Raw genomic sequence first — 19,209 nt, forward strand, 5'->3', positions numbered from 1 at the left:
GTTCCTCTTCTCCAGATCGACTGGCCAGCTCCACAGGACAAGAAGAAGGAGTGTGTTGCCAAGGGGAAGAACAACCAGGTAATGTGGATTTTAGCTGACTGAGTTTATGGGGTTTTCTTTGCCTTGCTTGGGGGCATGTTGGCAGTAGTTTTGAAGCCAGCGTGTTATAAAAGCAACATTATTCACTTGACTTTATATATATTTCCATTTCATCAAGTCACTCGGAGATTTCAAATTGGAAACTCTCCAGTTTTTACATTAGCAGGGTGTGATGGACATCATCCAGACGGGGTTAGGATCAGCAACTTTTGTCTTGCAAAACAAAAACTACTGTTAACAGATACAATATTACTTTAGTCGTAACACATTATGCAAAAGAACTTTATGAACACAAGTGAAGTTTAGTGGCACATGACGGTGCAGGAAATCACTGCCTGGTTAAGGAGTAATGCATAGCCTTTTTCTTTACTATTCCATAATTTATTATATTAAACTAACTAGTTTTAGCATTAACAGGGTGAAAAGCAGTAACTCTATAGCCTGTTTCAGACATGAACTCTAGAGAATGTCAGGAGGATCAGGTCTTGATATTGTCAGGAGTTTCCCTTTCAGACATGTAGCCAACATTGGGAGATAGTCCGTGTGAGATGCCCGCTTGTTAAGAAATACGTGTAATTGGGCAAAGGGGGGTGCTTGTGCTCTTCGGGAGTATCACCTCCTCTATTCACAGATGAGCTCAGTTGGAGATAATCCGGACTTTGCAGTAGGGAGCTGGCTTAGTAATATCCGAGTAACGTCAGGGCCAACAGACTTTGGTGTTTGCATTCACACATACACCCCGCAGAAAAAGTCTGGATAATGTCTAATTTCCTGTGCATGTCTGTAAGGGGCTTATGTAACCCACCAGTGCCTCTCTAGAGCCCATTTCAAACATGCACTGGAATTCAGACATTTTCCAGATTTTCTCTGTGGGGGGGGGGGCATTTGTGTGAATGCAAACACCAAAGTCTGTTGGCCCTGACGTTACTCGGATTTTGTAAGTGAGTGGGCGTGTTGATGACGTCTATTACCTGCGACTGCTGCGAAACCAGGCATATACAAACACCCGAAGGTGAAAAACTCATTCGTTCATACGAACACAACAACAATGTCAAATTGGAAGGACAACGAAATTCGCGAATATCTGACAGACCTGGAAATCATCAAACAAATACAAGGAGCAGCATGAGATTCTGTGGTATACGACGAGATTACAAGCAAAACACTGTCACTTCCTCAGTTTTTGCGTCATGTCCCGCTCCCTGTTCGAAGTGCCCAAGCACCACCCCTTGCTCAATTACTCAGAGTATTTCTTCACAAGTGAGAACGCTTCTCGCACAGACTATCTCCTGATGTTGGCTACGTGTCTGAAAGAAAAACTCCAGACAATATCGGAGCCTGATCCTCCTGACATTCACTAGAGTTCATGTCCGAAACAGGCTTATTTCTCACCACCATTTCGAGTCATTTGTAAACACAGACACAGTGTATCCAACAACCCAGCAGAAGCTTAAGCTGCATAATGTACATGTGCAAAAAGTCTCATTTAATATTTTATAGAGAAACACAGAACTTTTTTAAAATGGAGTTAAAGCTTTTCTGGTTGCACAGCAGTAACGTTTGATGTGGTTTTAAACAGAAGGGCGAATGCTTCGCTGGAGCGCAGTAGCACCAACTCTAACAAAAATTGACTGAAAAAAGGAAAGTACATGTCAAGAAATTACTTTAACTGGTGCTTTCAAAATACTCCACTGCTTTTAAGTAGTCATTAAAAGTTAATGCATGTTCAAATTTTACGCAATTTTACGACAGTTTCCTTGTCTTTAGTGCTGTGATCTCGTTGATCGTACAGAACATTTTGTGTAAACTTTATAAAAAAAAGTGCTTTTAGGGTGCATAGCTATTTTAGTCCAGTAAATAAAATATCTGTGAATGCCTCCATATGATTACAGGAATTTACTGATATTGTGAGAATAAACATATGGTGTTTACACTGCCTGCCATTATATTTAGCGATTAGCCCTTCCATTTAATGTTGTAGTTTTGGTCCGTCTGCCAGACACATTGCTTCCGGATTATCCTCAGTGATTGCAGGAGCTGTAAAAATGAATTTAAAAACAACATATCGCTCTTATTACCGCTGTGAGATATAGACGCTGGTTTGATGCTGCAGTGCATCAGCTCGATGCAATGAATGATTCCTGCCTGTATTACACATCATGTGTGAGCATCTGTTTCCAATCCCTTTCAAAGAACTTTATTGTTCATCACAGTGCAACCATTAAAGGGCACGTTCTCATGAAACACTGCATATATTATATTCTTAATTACACACATACAGTATCCTTTTGATGGGAACAATCTGTCACTTTTTGAACAGCTGAATGCTGATTAGATCATGTGGCTGCATCACTGGCATGTACTCAGCAATGTCCTCAATAGGACACTGAATGTTTAGAGGCCCCCAATGTTCAGTGTCTTCAAGTCCGCGCCTCCCAAATGAATTAAAAATGTTTAAAGTTTCTGTTTGCACAGGCAAAAGATCCTTTGGCAGCTTGATTTCTTGCATTTTTAATCAAAGGTTATGATTTCAAGGTTACAGGAGTGTTTCAGGTGAATTTAAAAGAAGTCGGATTGAAGCAGTGTTGTGCGACTAAATCTCAAAGGAAACAAAACAGAGGAAAAAACAACACTGGGTTGATTTGGAAGTAGCATTTAATAATAGTAATAACTCCTCCTCTCTCCTTGACAGACTGAATGCTTCAACTACATACGTTTTCTGCAGAGCTACAACCACACGTTGCTCTACACTTGCGGAACCTACGCTTTCCAGCCCAAATGCACCTATGTGGTAAGTATGCATGTGTATCGCAGTAGCGCTTGTTTGCCCAAAATAGTGAGTCATAGCGAGCCAGCGCTGACAGGTGTCAACTTGAGATGTCTACCATCAGACCTGAGGCGACTTCCACTGTGTGACCAAATAAAAATAAATCCAATGGAAAACACTGTCACACGCTGGGTTCGCTCAATGTATGAACACTGGTGTGTATTGTGTGCAAATGTGTGACACTGATGCAACAGGACAACATGGCGAGGAGTGAAACTATGGTTCTTGTAACAGCAGACAGAGCTTGCAGCTGTGTCATGTGGGTCATAATACATACTGACCACAAACCACCTGTGTTCCTCATTGTGTGTGTGTGTGTGTGTGTGTGTGCAGAATGCAGACCTTTTCACTCTCAACAATGCAAACCTGGAAGATGGGAAGGGAAAATGCCCATATGACCCTGCCAAAGGCCACACTGGCCTGATAGTGGGTAAGTATTTTCATATTTATGTGTTATGCAATGCATAACTTTAAATATGTGCATCTTTTCAAGTGTTCCAAATCCAGGCAATACTAAAATTTTATATAAAAAAACAATACAAAAGTTTTTTTGATTGAAAAATCATTTCACCTCAAGAAACCTTAGTACATAGTTGTAAATCCATTGGCATCCATTACCAGCTCGAAACACAGAGTCAGGTTCAGTTGTTCCGTGTCTATGTATAGAAGTAAACGATTTCATGGTGTTATAGCTTTAACAGACCCATAAAATGCCCATCAAATCTCCAAAAACCACTCCTGCATCATTTCCCATCTGTTTTTTAGCCATACGATTGTACTGAGAGTCCAGACGTCCCATTTAACTTTGCATGCTGCATTCACTTCTGCGTGGACAGCAGCGCTGAACCAGCAGGCACCCATTCTTCGTTCTTTTTTGTGTTTCCCTGCTGAACCACTGACCTTCTCTCATTGTAAGCCTGTTCTATTGTGGCTGGGAAAAACAGAATTAAACTAAAGCTTGCATTTTTGTTGTTGCAGATAAGGAGCTGTACTCTGCAACGCTCAACAACTTTCTAGGTACCGAGCCAGTCATTCTGAGGAACCTGGGCCGGCAGCACTACAGCATGAAGAGCGAATACTTGCCTTCCTGGCTTAATGGTATGTGAAAAAGAGGACATGAGAAAGACAAGGAGAAAGAAGTAGTAGGCCTGCCAATAGAATGAGGGACAGGGGGGGCAAAAATAGAAAGAATATAATGGAAAATAAATAACAAGAACAGTTTTTTTTATAATACTTGAATTTGACAAGTTTGCTGGCAGAAAATGTCCAAACATTTCCAAAATCAGTTGTTTTTATGAGAAACGATGGTGCAGTGTCAAGCTTTTCAAGCACAGACGTTAACGCATTAAAATGGCATTTTCAGGCGATGCAAACTTTACCCTAAATGTAAGATGATAATAATAATGCACTTTCAGCTAATACAAAGGTTTTTTGATAAGTAGAAGTATTTTTTTTTAAAAAGTAAAATACTGAAAATTACATTGGTGTCAACATTTGCAACTTGAGTTAATTTCTGATAAAAGAATAATTGTAACAGCTGATGGTGCTACTACTGTAACTTTACATTAGCTTTTATAGGAAGTAAGTTTCAAGTTCACAAATACACTGTTTGATCTATTTCTTGCACTTCAGCTTTGTGTCCCCACCTTCCAAATAATTATACAAACTACAGGACCTACCATCACTGTTATTATATTCAGAGGATAATATATTAATAATCTAAAATAAAAATGTATCCACTGTGTTCACCCCTATAGAATTCAGTTGAGTGTTAACTCTTTTTTTAATCTACTCTGACAATGACAAATAAAATAGTTTTTAAATTAAAAGAATCACATCAGAGCTTGATAAAAATGGCCTCTTTTTAACCGAATTTCATTACCAGAAACATGCAATAGAACAAGAGAAATGAGTCGCAGGAAATTAAGCACAGGACACTGCTGCAGCAAAAGAACCGTTATCTTTCCAAAGGGAGGAGTTGGGAAAAGAAGTGAGCCACTTGGAGAGAAATGAAGGGGAGAGAAGAGGATGAAGTCACAGCAGGAAAAAATGGATGATGAAAGAACAGACATTAGGATTGACGACGAAAAGATAGTGTTAGGGGAATGGAGAGTGGAAGGAAGAGCATACAGTCGAGGCTGAGATTTGGACGTTTGATGTGTCAGTTTTATTCTTGCTGATAGGGAGATTTTATTAAAAAGTACACCTGCAATGGAGCTAGCTTCACTTTAATTTAAGCTGCTTCTGGCCAGACTAAAAGCATTTAATTGGTCTGGGTTTGAGTGGAGATGATGCTTCAGAGCCTTTTATACTGAAAAGCACAGTCTGTCTGGGGAAACATTGTATCCTTGTAATGTGGGAAAAAAAAAAGTTTTGCATAAAGATGGTTACCTTGTAAAGCCCCCAGTTGCCTCTGTCCAAAACTGTCTGTATCTGCCATTTTCAAAAAATAAAAAAAGATATAGTTCACAATCTAATGAGGACTGAATATACAGAGAATCACAGAAATATACTGCAGGGAGGAAGTGAGAAACACAAAATGGAGCGCTAATAGGGAGCACTGGCGAGACAGAGAGCAAGAAATGTCTGGAGGAGAGACGAGGCGATGATAGAAAATGGACAGAGGTGAGAAGGGGTGGCAGGAAATGAGATGGAGGTGTCAAGCTTGTGTCTCTGTCTATATGCGATTTAGTCCAAGTGCACCTATACAGGATGGCGCTGTGTGTTCGGTTGTGATGTTCTGTATCTTTATTGTCGGTGTAACTATGCTTCCTGAAGCCACTCTGCCGTGTGTTTGTGTGTGTGTGTGTGTGCAGAACCGGACTTCGTGGGTTCGGCCCTGGTGCGAGAGAGCACCGGCAGCAAAGAGGGCGACGACGACAAGATCTACTTCTTCTTCAGTGAGCGAGCATTAGAGCTGGACTGTGACACCGAGCTCACTGTGGCCCGAGTGGCCCGCGTCTGCAAGGTAACACATGCTTTGATCAGAGAGCAGATTGAAGTGGGAGTCTTTGAAACCTGCTTCAGTAACAAACAAGAGAGAAGCAAAAACAAGCAGATTCAAACATCTTTCAGTGAGTATGTAGGAGTGCACGGGGACAGATTTTTAAACTCCGAAGTCATGGTACACTTGGCTCAAAATCAGGTGTTTTCTGTTTGCTCCAGCTGTTCGCGCAGCTGCTTCATAATGTGAGAGAGCACTTCCTCAGAGTTTGGGGCTTACAGGCTTAAAATAAGAGTTCCCCATAAAAGGAAGCAACTGGTAGAGCTGTTTTCCAACTATCTGATATATGGAAAAACAATTAAAATACCTGTAGAGCTTATTATTGTCTATTTTTAGTTATGCAAGCTGCACAACTTTCTAGACAGGAAGCTGTTCATTTAAACTTAGGTGGACAATTTCAAAAGACTGGGAATGCTCAGATTTTGTATTGATGAATATCCAGTATTCACTTCGGGACTAATTACCATGTATATTTTCTCCTTCTACACACATCCATCTAATCATCAAGCGAATTTGAATTTAACAGCTTTAACAGTTGTAGTGTTTGTCTACAGTGGCATACGTTTCGATACATGCAATAAACAATGTCAAAAACACATTTAAGGTAAGAAACTGATTATAACAGCAAAACACTTATAATGCAGAATAAAGCGCAAAGAAAATAGCTGTCCTGTGCTTTGAACTGATCCACAAAAACAAGATGAGCGGCCTCAATTTACCAACCAGAGAAGAACGAAGACCGTTTACACAGACGTAGATTTATTTGGTAACTGATGCATTCATTTGCTTAATTAAGGGCCTTGTTAGGATCACTGATTAGATTTGACATACCACACTGATCACTGCCAGACATCAGAGCCACTCCATGAATCATGTGGCAGCAGTTCTTTTAAATGTCTATGATTTCATTGACCTTTTAGTTTACACCATAAGGGTTTAGTGTCATGTCACAGTTACGTATGCACCCACACTGTATAATCTCAGTAACCTTTAAACTGAACAAAATTGAGACAGATTGTTAACAGTCTGACAAGATTTGTGTAATTAACTGTACAATATATGCACTGTTTTATGGGAAGTGCCCTTTAATGTCTGTGCTGTGATGAACAATAAAGCTCTTTGATTCAAATTAGAGGCAGATGCTTGCGCACGATGTGTACTGGAGACATGAATAATTCAGCGCGTCCTGCTGATATTGCTATTGCAGCACAATGTTTATATCTCATTGCTGTAATATGAGCATTTGCATGTTTTAAATTCCTTTTTTACAGCTTCTGAAATCACTGAGGATAATAAGAATGAGACGTAGTTGACAGACGGGCCTCTTTTGAGCCCACAGAACACAATGGAAAGAGACTAACTATCAATACATGCTGCCTGCAAACTTTATTGTACAATTAAATATTATTATGATGCTTGTGCTGGGTTTCAGTAGTAAACATGAACGTCCCAGGGTCTAAATGCGCTTGGAGAGACAAAACCTCTGCCACCCGCTTTGTAAAGAACAGATAATAAATAGAGGGATACAGCAATAGAGCACAGTTTATGATCTTTTGAAATGATGTGACTGGAGTTTTTCAGGGGGAAACTAAAAGACCGCCTCCTCAAAGTGCATGAAAAACATTGAAACAACCTAACAATATTTACCATATACAATTATTTACCTTTGCAAAAGTTTAACTGACAGTTATAAGATGCCTCCTACTGTAAAAAGCTGTAAGCATTCACAAGAGGTTCAGGTATCTGCATCACAATTGTTCAAGTGCATCAGGGACTGAATGCGAGAAAACCAAACAGTAACAGTAACATTTAGCTAACGATATTTTTGAGTGAATCAGCCACTAATAGGACCTAATCTGTCTGACATAGGGGGATCTGGGTGGCACCAGGACCCTGCAGAAGAAGTGGACCACCTTCCAGAAGGCCAGACTGGAGTGTTCCATCCCAGAGCGGCACGTCGCCTTCAACAACCTCAGGGCCGTCTTCACACTGCCGGGGCAGGACTGGCGCGGCACTACCTTCTACGGCATCTTCCACGCCCAGTGGTGAGTTCGCGCAGAGACGTCTAATAGTGACTGAAGTCCTGTATCTCAGTCTCAGTATCAGGCTCAGATAAATGTGAGTTAATTACTACACGTTGCCTCTGTTGTTGGGGCGAGACACTACATCACTGCTCCACCATGTCAAGATGTTGGACTTTTTATTAAAATCATGGGTTAGCCAGTCACTGTGATATGGTGGCTCTAATTATGCACTTTTTGTGATTAGGTATTTACTGTGTAATTGGGTCTTTAATGTAATAGGCCTTTAAATGACACTAATGTGAGTTACTTGGAGTGGATAAAACTCAAGTGTGCTTTAATATGTTTTACTGGCTTTTCCTGTGACTTTTCAGATGATACTGAACCCATTTGCTTGACAGAATCCAAATAATTAAATTAAGTCTTCTGCGGTAAAATATGAAAAGGACCCATTTTCACAGGGGTATTCAAAGCTTTTTAATACCTTTCTATAATACATAAATTAGCAAATAATTTATGTTACTCATCACCTATAATGTCTTTCCATTCGACATTATAGCTCATATATTTGGTTTTTTTTCCAAGAAATCCTACTACTCTTACCCCTATTATCATAATACTGTTTTTTAGGACAATATTACACCTTTTAAACATTTTGTGTGACTGATCAGAGAAAAAACTTCTAGTTTTCCACTGCTGAAAGGACATCTCACTTTAAACTACATCCTCATCTTAAAAGAGGGTTGGCGACAGTAGCTTAGTACATGGCGTATTAGTGAATTAAAGGCAGGCATGTGATGGATCACAACATATCTGTGGAAAACAGTTGCTTATTATTAAAAAAAAAGACATTTCTTTAGGAGGGATGTTTGGCGACTTGCTCTGTCTTCAGGCATTGGCATTTGATGGGAGTCTTTTGTGCTCTTCAATAAGATATTATATCGCAAAGTGAACCATGTTTGAACTTCACACTTTGTTTCTTCATTCAGAGCTCCTACGGCTGCTGGGTAAAAAAAATACACGCCTTATCCTTTCTCTCTCTGTGACTCGTTGGGGATTCCTTAAAGACCCCTGGCTTTGATAGAGATAATAATAAGACAATTGGACATTATGCAAATGATAACTTGGAGTTCAAGTCGTAATCTGACTGAGTAGGCTGGTGATTCAACTTGCTAAGACGTCAGCACTCTCTTTTGGTTTTATGTTCAGCTTATAAAATCAGTGGCGTTGCTGCACATTAACAGGACTGTTTCAGACTGGAAAATGCACTTCCATCATAGGACAATTCACATTATACTGTGTGAATTAATGGACACAACTTCATCTTTTTTTTAAAATGACATTTTACAGCAGCAGTACACAGTCCATTTAAAGGTGCATTTGGAGCTGCGAGCCTCAATGAATGTCACACAAATAACTGCAAAAAGACTCTAAATGTGGGGCTTTGCTACTTCCTGAGTACTTTACATCCTGCAGAAGAGCCAATTCAGAATTTATTTGTAATGCTTTAGGCTACAAAGCTAGGCTTAGTCATAGCTATACGTATATCAGTGACTCAGTTTGATACCTAAATAAATTCTAATTTATTTTCTCATTCCAGCAAATGAGCATGGAAATCAAGTCTGTTTGTTGGATGAGTATCATTAAATGTGTCTGGGTCATACGTCAATACCCAATTTTAGACCCCAAGTGGGTGGGATAGAAATTATGCCCCCACACCCCCGACCTTACCATTAAATGAAATGCATTTCCTGAGCATAGCACCAACTGATTGATTTCACTGGCTTATAAAGGAAGTGTATTACATGTGCAGCAATTTGTACATCAGTTTGTCTGGCAAAAGAAGGCAGAGAGCTTTTAATACATTAAATAATTGTATCTCGCTCAAAGGACAGTTATGGAGTGAAGCACATATGCTCATCTGAACCCGTGTTAGCTGATTGCAAGCATGTTAACTGTAGTTCAAAGAGAGCCTGACTTAACTTGTGCTGCTTTCAAAAACTCAGCTGTTGAAAAGAGTCACATTTTTCACGAGGGTATGCCAGGTCTATATCTCAGTTTTTACTGCCACACATCACTAAATCCCTGCCTTGCTGCCATGTTTCAGGGGTGATGTGGATGTCTCAGCAGTGTGCCAGTACCAGATTGGTGATGTGAAGAAAGTGTTTGAAGGACCCTACAAAGAATACAGTGAAGCCTCCCAGAGATGGGGACGCTTCACTGGAACTTTCCCTTTCCCACGGCCTGGATCAGTAAGTCATCTCATGTCATCATTTCACACATCATGTATGATAAATACAAATACTGCCAGAAGCAATTTAAAGAGGCAAGAAAAAGCTGTGTTTTTCAACTGATAAATATCTTGTATATCTGTATTTTTATCTACAATTTGCATTATAAAAGGAGGAATTAGAAGTAGAGGAGGGCTGGTGTCAGAGTGAGGAAAGTATGGGTGGCGTAGGGTTGCAGTGGAAGTGAAAAACAGCTAAAGCTGGCATGACATGAAAAACTAAGAACATAATGACCCAGGACGAAAGGAAAGGAAGCAGAAGATGGGGTGTAATGGCAGGCGGAGGTGAAAGCTAACGAAAGATGGAGAAGAAAAGAGGAGAGGGAGTGAGGGCAATCATCTCCAAGCCAACTAACCATGCCAACCTGTGCAAGCAGCAGCTAAGATTTTCCTCCTTTGCTTCTTTCTCTTTCTTGGCTCCTCTCACTTTTTTCCCCTTCCCTCCTCCCTTCCTTTCCCTGCTTTTTTTTTTTTTTGCTCTATTTTTCTCCCTGTCTCTCCATCCTCTGTCTTTGCTGCAGTGTATAACTAACTCAGACAGGGAGAATGGCTACAACAGCTCTCTGCAGCTGCCTGACGCCACGCTCAACTTTGCCAAGAAGCACCCGTTAATGGAGGACAAAGCTTTGGCTCGCCCCCTGCTGCTCACCAAGGGCATCAACTTCACGAGGCTGGCGGTCGATCGGGTTAGCGCCCTGGACCAGCGGGCGTACAACATGCTCTTTATCGGCACAGGTACAAATCACATAAAAAATGACACCTACTGTTATCAGAAATACTGGTATTTTAAATTTAAGAACATTAAAGTTAGATTTCCTTTTAGGGCTCACTCTCCAATCATTAGGTTAACTACTTTCAGTGCTACCACATAAGTGATAATAACTAATTATAGAGATTAAACGTGAAAATTAATTTTCAGTTACAATTTAGATGATGGTTGAAACTCAAGTGTTTTAGCTTAACCTGCAACCCCCTTCCATACAGTATCTCATATGAAACATTTGACATTTAACAAAAAGGAAAGTGTTTAAGGACCAAATACACTTAAAATTCTGTTTTAAACTGTAGCCTTATTTTAGAGGAAAAATTAGCAAAATAACCATACAGGTGGAGCAAACACAGTGTCCTCCTTTAGAAATGACAATATAAATTATTGCCTTTAAGACACAGTACACTTTACGTAATCTGACCTTAGATTAGATCTTAGATTAAATATGGTACTTTTGCCATTGTATTGGATTAAATTTTGCACTGTATAATGTCCCTCTTATTTTGACCACCTATTGTACTGTGGCGTTTTCTCCATGTGGCAGTGAACATACATTCTAGTTGCCCACAGTCTTTCTTTATGTGCCCCTGTTCCCTCTCACTGTGGCTGAGTGTGTGTTTGTGTCTGAATAGGTTGAGGGAAGTTTTACATAGCATTTGTTGAAAAGATGAGAGCTTACAGGCCATGGCAGCAGACAGAAACAGGTACTGGCATTAGGTATGGTGGTACAAAACAACATGCCATCTGGTCAGACATCAGCTGGGTTTCAATTAAGGACTTTATTTGCATGCTGAGATCAATCTTCATGCATCAAAGGAAACTGCTACAAATGCACGACTTAATTAATACCTCAAGTCAGTAGCCACCGGGCCCATATGCAGGTGTCCTGTTTTGGCACCAGTCTGCAAGTAGCCAGACTTCCCAGAGCTTTAATCCTAAATAACGGTGATCTGACAGTAGATTCCAGGGAATGTGAATTTGATTGCAGCCCATCTCATGAATGGAAAGAGACTTGGCTACTTATCATTCTGATCACTGCAGTGGCAGAGTGACTGCATGGCAACTGACAGCGTGTCAACCCAGACACACACATGAACACACATGGGTGACACGTTTACAATTTGTTATACACAAACACACACTCGCACTCCTTGAGCCAAGTGCAGTCATCCCCGCTTTTCGTGCTTCACAGCACAATCGCAACAGGGCCCTCGGCAGACGTGCGCTCATAGTGCCAATTGGGCTACAGGCTTGATTAGCTATTAGCTGCAGCATAGCGACAGCTGATGTGAAAATAGAGAGAGGGAGTGCTCGTCAAGACTGTTTTTCAGGAAAACCAGGCTACGGGATTGAGGGATTAGCCGACACTGGTTCCTGACGCTGTGAGAGGGGAGTGTGATGATATGCCTGCTGCTTGCCATGCCCAAGTGTGTGTGTGTGTCTGTGTGCATACAGTATATTTCTGTCTCTCATGCTTCCTGTTGGCTACCGGGTTAGCTTTTCATATTATCTGTGACAGTCTCTAAATCGAGAAACCACACAAGAAAGCACATGTCAGCACTAGCACTATTGCACACATATATAAACATGCACATCAAGGTGACCCCACCAGCTGTGCCTGAAACGCTTCTCATCACAGGGGATTTTAACTCGTTCACAATGCCCTACATGAAAGGAGTACAGGATCTCATCTTCCTCCTCCTTCAGCATCAGCATCCCACACAGCGCTTGAAAAAGTCTTCAAATGTCTCTGATAATATTACCTTTACCCAAGGCCTTTAAAGGCCAAGAACAGCTTCTCAGCTCTTTTAAATTCACCTTTAAATTGTTTTTTGTTGTGGAGGACTCAGTAATAGAGCTATAAGTTCAGACAGCAGAAATACTGTCTTGTTCATTTTCTGTTTTTCTCACTTGCAGGGGACCATGACATTTTAGTGCAACTAAAAGTTGAGCAAAATTCACTTTTGATGTTGATGAAAGATGGAGACAACTTGCAGCTGTGTTTTTTATTACGCATGTTACCACCTGGTTTCTTCAGTAGAGTTCAGTAGACGTTTTTTCACTGCAGACATTTTTACTTAGCAGGAGAAGCACAGGTGTAATTAGTAACAGTAATTGCACTAATTGCAAATAATGCAAACATTCATTAAAGTTGCACTTCAAATAGCATTAATGTTACATCTCACTTGTTGTTTTCCTTCTGTAAAAAGTCAAATGTCAGTTTTATATTTCAAAAGAGCTTCAGATTTCTGAAAAAATACGGGTTTTTCTGGCCTTTAGTAATGTTTGTGAACAGCTGATAATCAAAGTGCCAGCACACATGATGATTTTCTCCCTGCACTTTAACATTTAAATTAGTATTATTAAAGCATCAAAGGGGTGTGTTTGTATATTAGAATATCTAGTAATCAATATTTAATTATGAGATTGAACTCCTCTGCAGTCACTGGTGTGTGTTTATGAATGCATCAGTATATCATTAATATTTAAGTGCAGCACAGGCACAGGTGTTTGTTTGCCAGTTATTCACATATAAATGACTGGTATGCAGTCACAGGTGTATGCGTTCATTTATTATAGCCTATCATTATTATTCAAATGAACTAGTGTGCAGTTGCAGGTGTGCGAAGATTGTTTTCTAATGTCATATCAGTGATATTAAAATGAGGTGTTTAGCTATCAAAGGTGTGTGTTTATTGGGTATCAGGAATCAAGCAAAGTCTGTTTGAACACTTTTGCTTTTACATGCCATGAAAAATTCCCCTGAGGAGATGCCGAAAGGATCTTGTATTAAAAGGAAACGTGAGGTGGAACATTTGACTGAACACAGCTGAATCTGCCCTTCTTTTCTGTTTCCTCTTCTGCAGCGGATGGCTGGCTGCAGAGAGTGGTGATCCTGGGCTCCGAGACCCATGTGATTGAAGAAATCCAGCTGTTTGAGACAGGCCAGCCTGTAGACAGCCTGACCATCTCCCACTCCAAGGTAAGGAAACAGATGTCTGTACACTGAGATTCATTTTTTAAAAACAGTTGGGGCCTACCAGTGTGTTAAGTCCACTCCAGTGTCTCTCTTCATCCTTCACTTCAACGGACTTCTAATAGGACTCTGATGTCTCCAAAACAAAGAAGATTTATTTAATGTTAGCATGATTTAATACAAAGAGCTGAGAAAAGACTTCTCTTCTTTTATTTGATCATTTACTTGAATTTGGAGCTTCTTGCTGCTCCCACTCACTTTTGTGGGGCATGTGCATATTATCACTGTGGACTCCCAGATGGATGAAAAATCTTAATGGTCTCTCAGGGGGAAAAGTTCCTTTGTTGTTTTGGGAAGTCTCCTGTCTGGCTAGCACTTTTAGCATGTTCTTGTAATTAATTTTATTATATTCCTCAAAAGCAGCATTGCATCACTTGTTCATTGGTAGTCAGTGACTTTATCGGTGGGACTTTATCGTAGGTTCATTGACAACAGACAGGCAGTCAGCACAGTACTACTGGCCCGGTGCCACTCAGCGGATGTTTTTATCAACACTGCCCATTTTTAGATCAAGTGTCGCCTCATGAATCTAAAACCCTCCTCACAATAACTGTAATTACAGTCCTTTACCACAGCGGGGAACTGAACCTTTGCCCCTGCATCTCCCGGCCCTGTCAGCTAAGCCCCTGTGTTGACACCAGCCATGTCCCCGTGGCTCTACAGCGGCATGTCCGCAGTTCGATGTGGCTTTGACGAGGCGTTCCCAGCCCTAAACCCCACTGCTTATCTCATTAATGCTGGCTTAGCCGCGACCAGACATTTTATAACAGCTTTTGAGTGCTGTTATAAAGAGTGCAAGCCATATTGAATTGGAAGAGGGTCGGGGGTGGGGGGTGAATGTTATTGTAATTGAAAGTGATTATCCCATTATCTCCTATAACCCCTAACTAAGTCACTGTGTCTGTTTATCTCTCTTCTTCTGTTTTATCTCTCTCTGGTTTCTGTCTCCGCATGGATGCCTGGATCTGTTCTTTGTCTTCTTTCCCTCTTCTTCTCTCCTCATTTCTTACTCTAGAAGTACTTGTACATCGGTTCTCGTTCTGAGGTTCTCCAGCTGCCTTTGGCCAACTGCAGCCGCTATCATTCTCAGCCAGACTGTCTGCTAGCCCGGGACCCTTACTGTGCTTGGGACAGTGAGGGTCGAGCCTGTGTCCGCATTGACCTCCATCGCGGGTGAGCAGAGTGTATAATGTACCTACAAATTTATACTGTGTCCTATTTTGAAGCTTGGTAAATTTTTGTAAAGGAAGCTTCTGATTATAAATTTAGGACAGTCCGTTAAAACAGTAAACATTAAATATTACATTCCCCATTGACCACTGGTGTCCCCCTTATGGACACCAATACATAACGTAGTGAGATACATACCACCTGAACAACTCCTTACAACAGGGTGAATCCATTTTCACTGCTGTTTACAGGCTTTCACCCTGAAGCTGCTGAGTACAATACTCAGGCTTCTCACGCTATGATTTCCCAGGTCAACCTTGTGAAACAAGTATAAACATAAACCATACTGACAAGCTGTGGCCAGGAAGGAAACTCCTCCATTTCATAGGAAGGACAAAACTAAAGGGCTGGTTTATTTTCTAATAATATACATTTACAGATAATGCGTTGGTCAAATGTGGAAATGATACACTTAAAAAAGATTTTCTGCATTTGTTTCTAAATGTTTTTTACAAATTTTGGCTAATTTGAGTATTGTTATTGATACATAAATACAATAGATTGCACATTTAGATATTGTATTCAGTCCTAACTAGAGAGCATTATTATTAATCTTCCGCTCTGCTTTCTGTCTGTTCCCCAACAGGTCCACCTCCTCCCTGTCACAGGACCTCATGCTGGAAAGGTTCAGCCGGGGAAAAGCCAAGTTTGATAAGCCTGTCTCCATTCCCAGCCCTGGTGAGTGTAGGCTCCACCTCAGTAGTGGCCCCTTGTGGGAATTGATTGTCAGCACAGGAGTAAGTCAGTAGCAAGGACAGAGAATGGACTCTGTGAATACATTTGGATTAAGTTGTATGAATTGAATTAAACAGAAGAGAGCTTGCTGCTGTAGAATATGAATTGGAAATATTATGTGTGGCACTTAACCTCTGCTCCTGTCTGCTCTTCTCTCCACTCTCCCCTCTCCGCCATCCTCCACCTCTCCCGTTCCTCTGCAGAGCACTCCCGTCTGAGGAACGTAACAGTGGTGGTGGGCTCTGACATGGTGCTGCCTTGCCAGCTGGTTTCTAACCTGGCTCAGCCCTGCTGGCATTTCAATGACCGTGAGCTGCTGCTGGGTGACCCTGAGGCTGGAGGGCCACGCTTCGATCGGACCCTTAAGGCCCTCATTGTCCCTGAAGCTGGCCAGGTCCAATCGGGGCGCTATATCTGCTATTCCGAGGAGCAGGGGGTCAAGTTTCAGACAGAGCGATACCAGGTGGTTGTAGTAGCCAGTGCTCCGCTTTTCATGGAAGTGAAGGCCCCAGACACCAGCATGGGGCTCTTCTGGGTGCTGGTCATCACCCTTGGGGCAGCGTGCCTGATGCTCCTTATAGCAGCACTTTACCTCCGCAGGAGGCTCAAGTTGGCTTTGGGAAAGGGAGCCGACATGAAGCCACTTGAGAGCACCTTAGTGTATCCCATCACCCTGCCCAAGGAGCCACCCACCTTTGTCCCCAGTAAGATGCCCAGCGATGAGGACCGCTTCTGGGAGACAGGTGCCAACTACTACTACTCAGATGGCTCACTGAAAATCGTTCCCGGTCACGCCCTTGGGCCCAGCAGTGTCAGCAGCACGGCGTCACCCAGCACCATTCCTGGCCAGCCCATCCACTCCCCCAGCCGTCTCAGCCTCACCAACATCCGAGGCTCTGGTAGCAACGGCTACATCCGCCTCAACCTGAGCACAGCAGGGGAGGAGAGGGCTAGCGGGGCTGGCGCTGGGGGCGGCGGGTTGGGAGGCCTGGGCATGGGCAGGAACGACTACTCCAGCCCCTTCAAAGAAGAGCTGAGACGCACTCTGCAGCAGAGAAGCGTGCTTCCCGATGCGAACCCTGAGGAGTCGTCCGTCTAGGCCTGTCCGTCTCCGTTACCCGAGTTTGAAAAAGAAAACAACCAACCTACCTCCCTCTCTCTGAGGATGCCTGCTCTCTCTCTCTTTCTTTCGGTTACATGCTGTCAATTCCCCATGCTGTCTCTCGCTCTGCCAATGCCTGTTTGGCTCACTGTAGACATTTATAGCACACAGCATGTTAAATATACACACTCATACACCGTGTTCTCTGCAACATGCAGTCATGGTTGTGACTTTTCCTGCTTCCACTGTCAATCGCCACTTGTGTAAATTGTGTATTTAAAAAGGCTTGATGCGGAAGACAACACCTCCAGCATGGAACTACAACAACTGGCGTTATGTTTTCTGAAGGGCACATTTCTTTAATGTTGAGTGGACCAAGTGAGGCTTTTAGCTCTTGTGCTGAAACCAGTTGACAAAAGACAAGGGCAACTGACTGGAAATTTTGAACTGATTCTCTATCCTTCTATTCCTTTGAGACTTTTTTCAGCTTACTGCACTTAAAAACTGGGAGCCCGTCTTCCCTTTTTTTGTATTTGTGAGCCAAGAGTGTAAGAGCGGTATGAAAAGACTAATTAATCTCGAAGCAAGACGACAATCATGTCCCTGTAGCGGGAACTCTGCATGGGACAGAGAGGAGAGAGAGCGAGAGACAAAGAGAGGATATTAAATGGAAAATGAAGTGAACTGGAGCGAAAGACGCAAGAGTGTTTCTGAATGAAGGACAATGTCTCAAGACTTTCTGTGCTCAATTTGTATCCCCCCCGAGGAGAAAGTCCTTGATTCCTTCCACTCTAATATGTTGTGATAGTTTGAATTAAGACATTTCTTGTTGTTCTTTTTCTTTGTCTTGCGGACTAGAGCAGTGTTTAAATGATCATCATGTGACTAATGGCTTCCCTCTGTGAATGACAGCGTGAGGCCTTGTGCTTACGTTCCTCAGCCCTGCACAGTGCCCTTCAAATGCACCTTCAAGCTCAATATACTATACAATACACTCTAAAACGACATTTATTACAGCAACAGTGTGTAACAGATATTTGTTTTGGTTGAACCCTTTTGGTCATCTGTTCATTCTGCTTGAAAAAGAAGAGGCTATTTGCATTCAGCTCTTAGCAGCGGAAGGGTAATTGCACACTTAATTCCAAATTGAAGTTGACGTGAAGACATTAGGCATGGAGAATGTAGTTGAACCCTCACTGAAGCGACCGCTGTGGATGTCTCAATAAGTGCTTTATATTTTATCTTTGGTGAGGGTTATAACTTGCGGTGCAAAGAAGGAACCCCACCTCCCACACACACACACACACATACACACCTACCCCCCATTCACACATGCTCCCATTCCTCTGGATGCCAACCACCCTGGACTACAGTATGTCTGTGAAGCACCCTTAAACCCTATGAAACCCCACCCTCTTACTGATGCCCAGAGACTGAACCGGGGCTACTGTGGACATGTATACAAAGGAAGACCACTGTAAAACACACAAAACACACACACACATTTATATACACAATGCTGACAGAAGAATGGACAGACGGTCTACTGCAGTGCTGACAAACTGCTGGTTCCAGGCGGAAAGCAGCCGTGAACAAGTGAAAGGTATTGTTCCACTTAATTAAATTCATGCAAACAAATTTAAGCAAAGTCCTAACCTTTAACGATTTCCATTTTAGCTTTTTGTCTCTCGATGCTGCTCAGTGTACTGTTGAGAATTACAGAGTTTATTTATATTGCTCTGCCTTTGCCCAGTTTATGACTTTTGAGTAATTTAGCATTTTGAAAAATACTCTTTCTTTTTGAGAAAATCAATACCTCTCTTTTAAGTATCTGTTAAATATGGTGCTATAGCCATAAGACTTAACCACATTAACTTTGCATAAAGACACAGCTTGTGTTTTTTAAACAACATCTTATATCATATATGTCAGTACATTGTGATTAGGTTTGTTGGGCAGAAAATAACATATATAAGACAAAAGTCACTGTAGTAATGCAAACAAAAACCAAAATGTTGTACGACTAATTACATTCTGAAATGGGGTTATGTGCCAGTCACTTTCTTGGCCAGGAGCAGTGACTTCTCACTTTTGC

At 41.7% G+C, this 19,209-nt stretch overlaps 1 protein-coding gene across 1 annotated transcript in view; it reads left to right on the top strand.

Annotated features, from left to right (window-relative positions):
* The window catches only part of sema4c (sema domain, immunoglobulin domain (Ig), transmembrane domain (TM) and short cytoplasmic domain, (semaphorin) 4C), an 85,303-nt gene that overhangs the window by 63,664 nt on the left and 2,430 nt on the right, over positions 1-19,209 (top strand). Inside the window, exons 5-16 of the mRNA XM_067521507.1 lie at positions 16-78; positions 2,792-2,890; positions 3,260-3,356; positions 3,905-4,024; positions 5,743-5,894; positions 7,800-7,975; positions 10,059-10,203; positions 10,763-10,976; positions 13,878-13,993; positions 15,063-15,220; positions 15,864-15,955; positions 16,216-18,717. Coding sequence (XP_067377608.1) covers positions 16-78; positions 2,792-2,890; positions 3,260-3,356; positions 3,905-4,024; positions 5,743-5,894; positions 7,800-7,975; positions 10,059-10,203; positions 10,763-10,976; positions 13,878-13,993; positions 15,063-15,220; positions 15,864-15,955; positions 16,216-17,111 — 2,328 coding nt within the window. The 3' untranslated portion in view covers positions 17,112-18,717. The remainder of the gene's footprint in view (positions 1-15; positions 79-2,791; positions 2,891-3,259; positions 3,357-3,904; positions 4,025-5,742; positions 5,895-7,799; positions 7,976-10,058; positions 10,204-10,762; positions 10,977-13,877; positions 13,994-15,062; positions 15,221-15,863; positions 15,956-16,215; positions 18,718-19,209) is intronic.

The sequence above is a fragment of the Channa argus genome, chromosome 11 (genome assembly GCF_033026475.1).
Source record: "Channa argus isolate prfri chromosome 11, Channa argus male v1.0, whole genome shotgun sequence".
Lineage (NCBI taxonomy): Eukaryota > Metazoa > Chordata > Actinopteri > Anabantiformes > Channidae > Channa > Channa argus.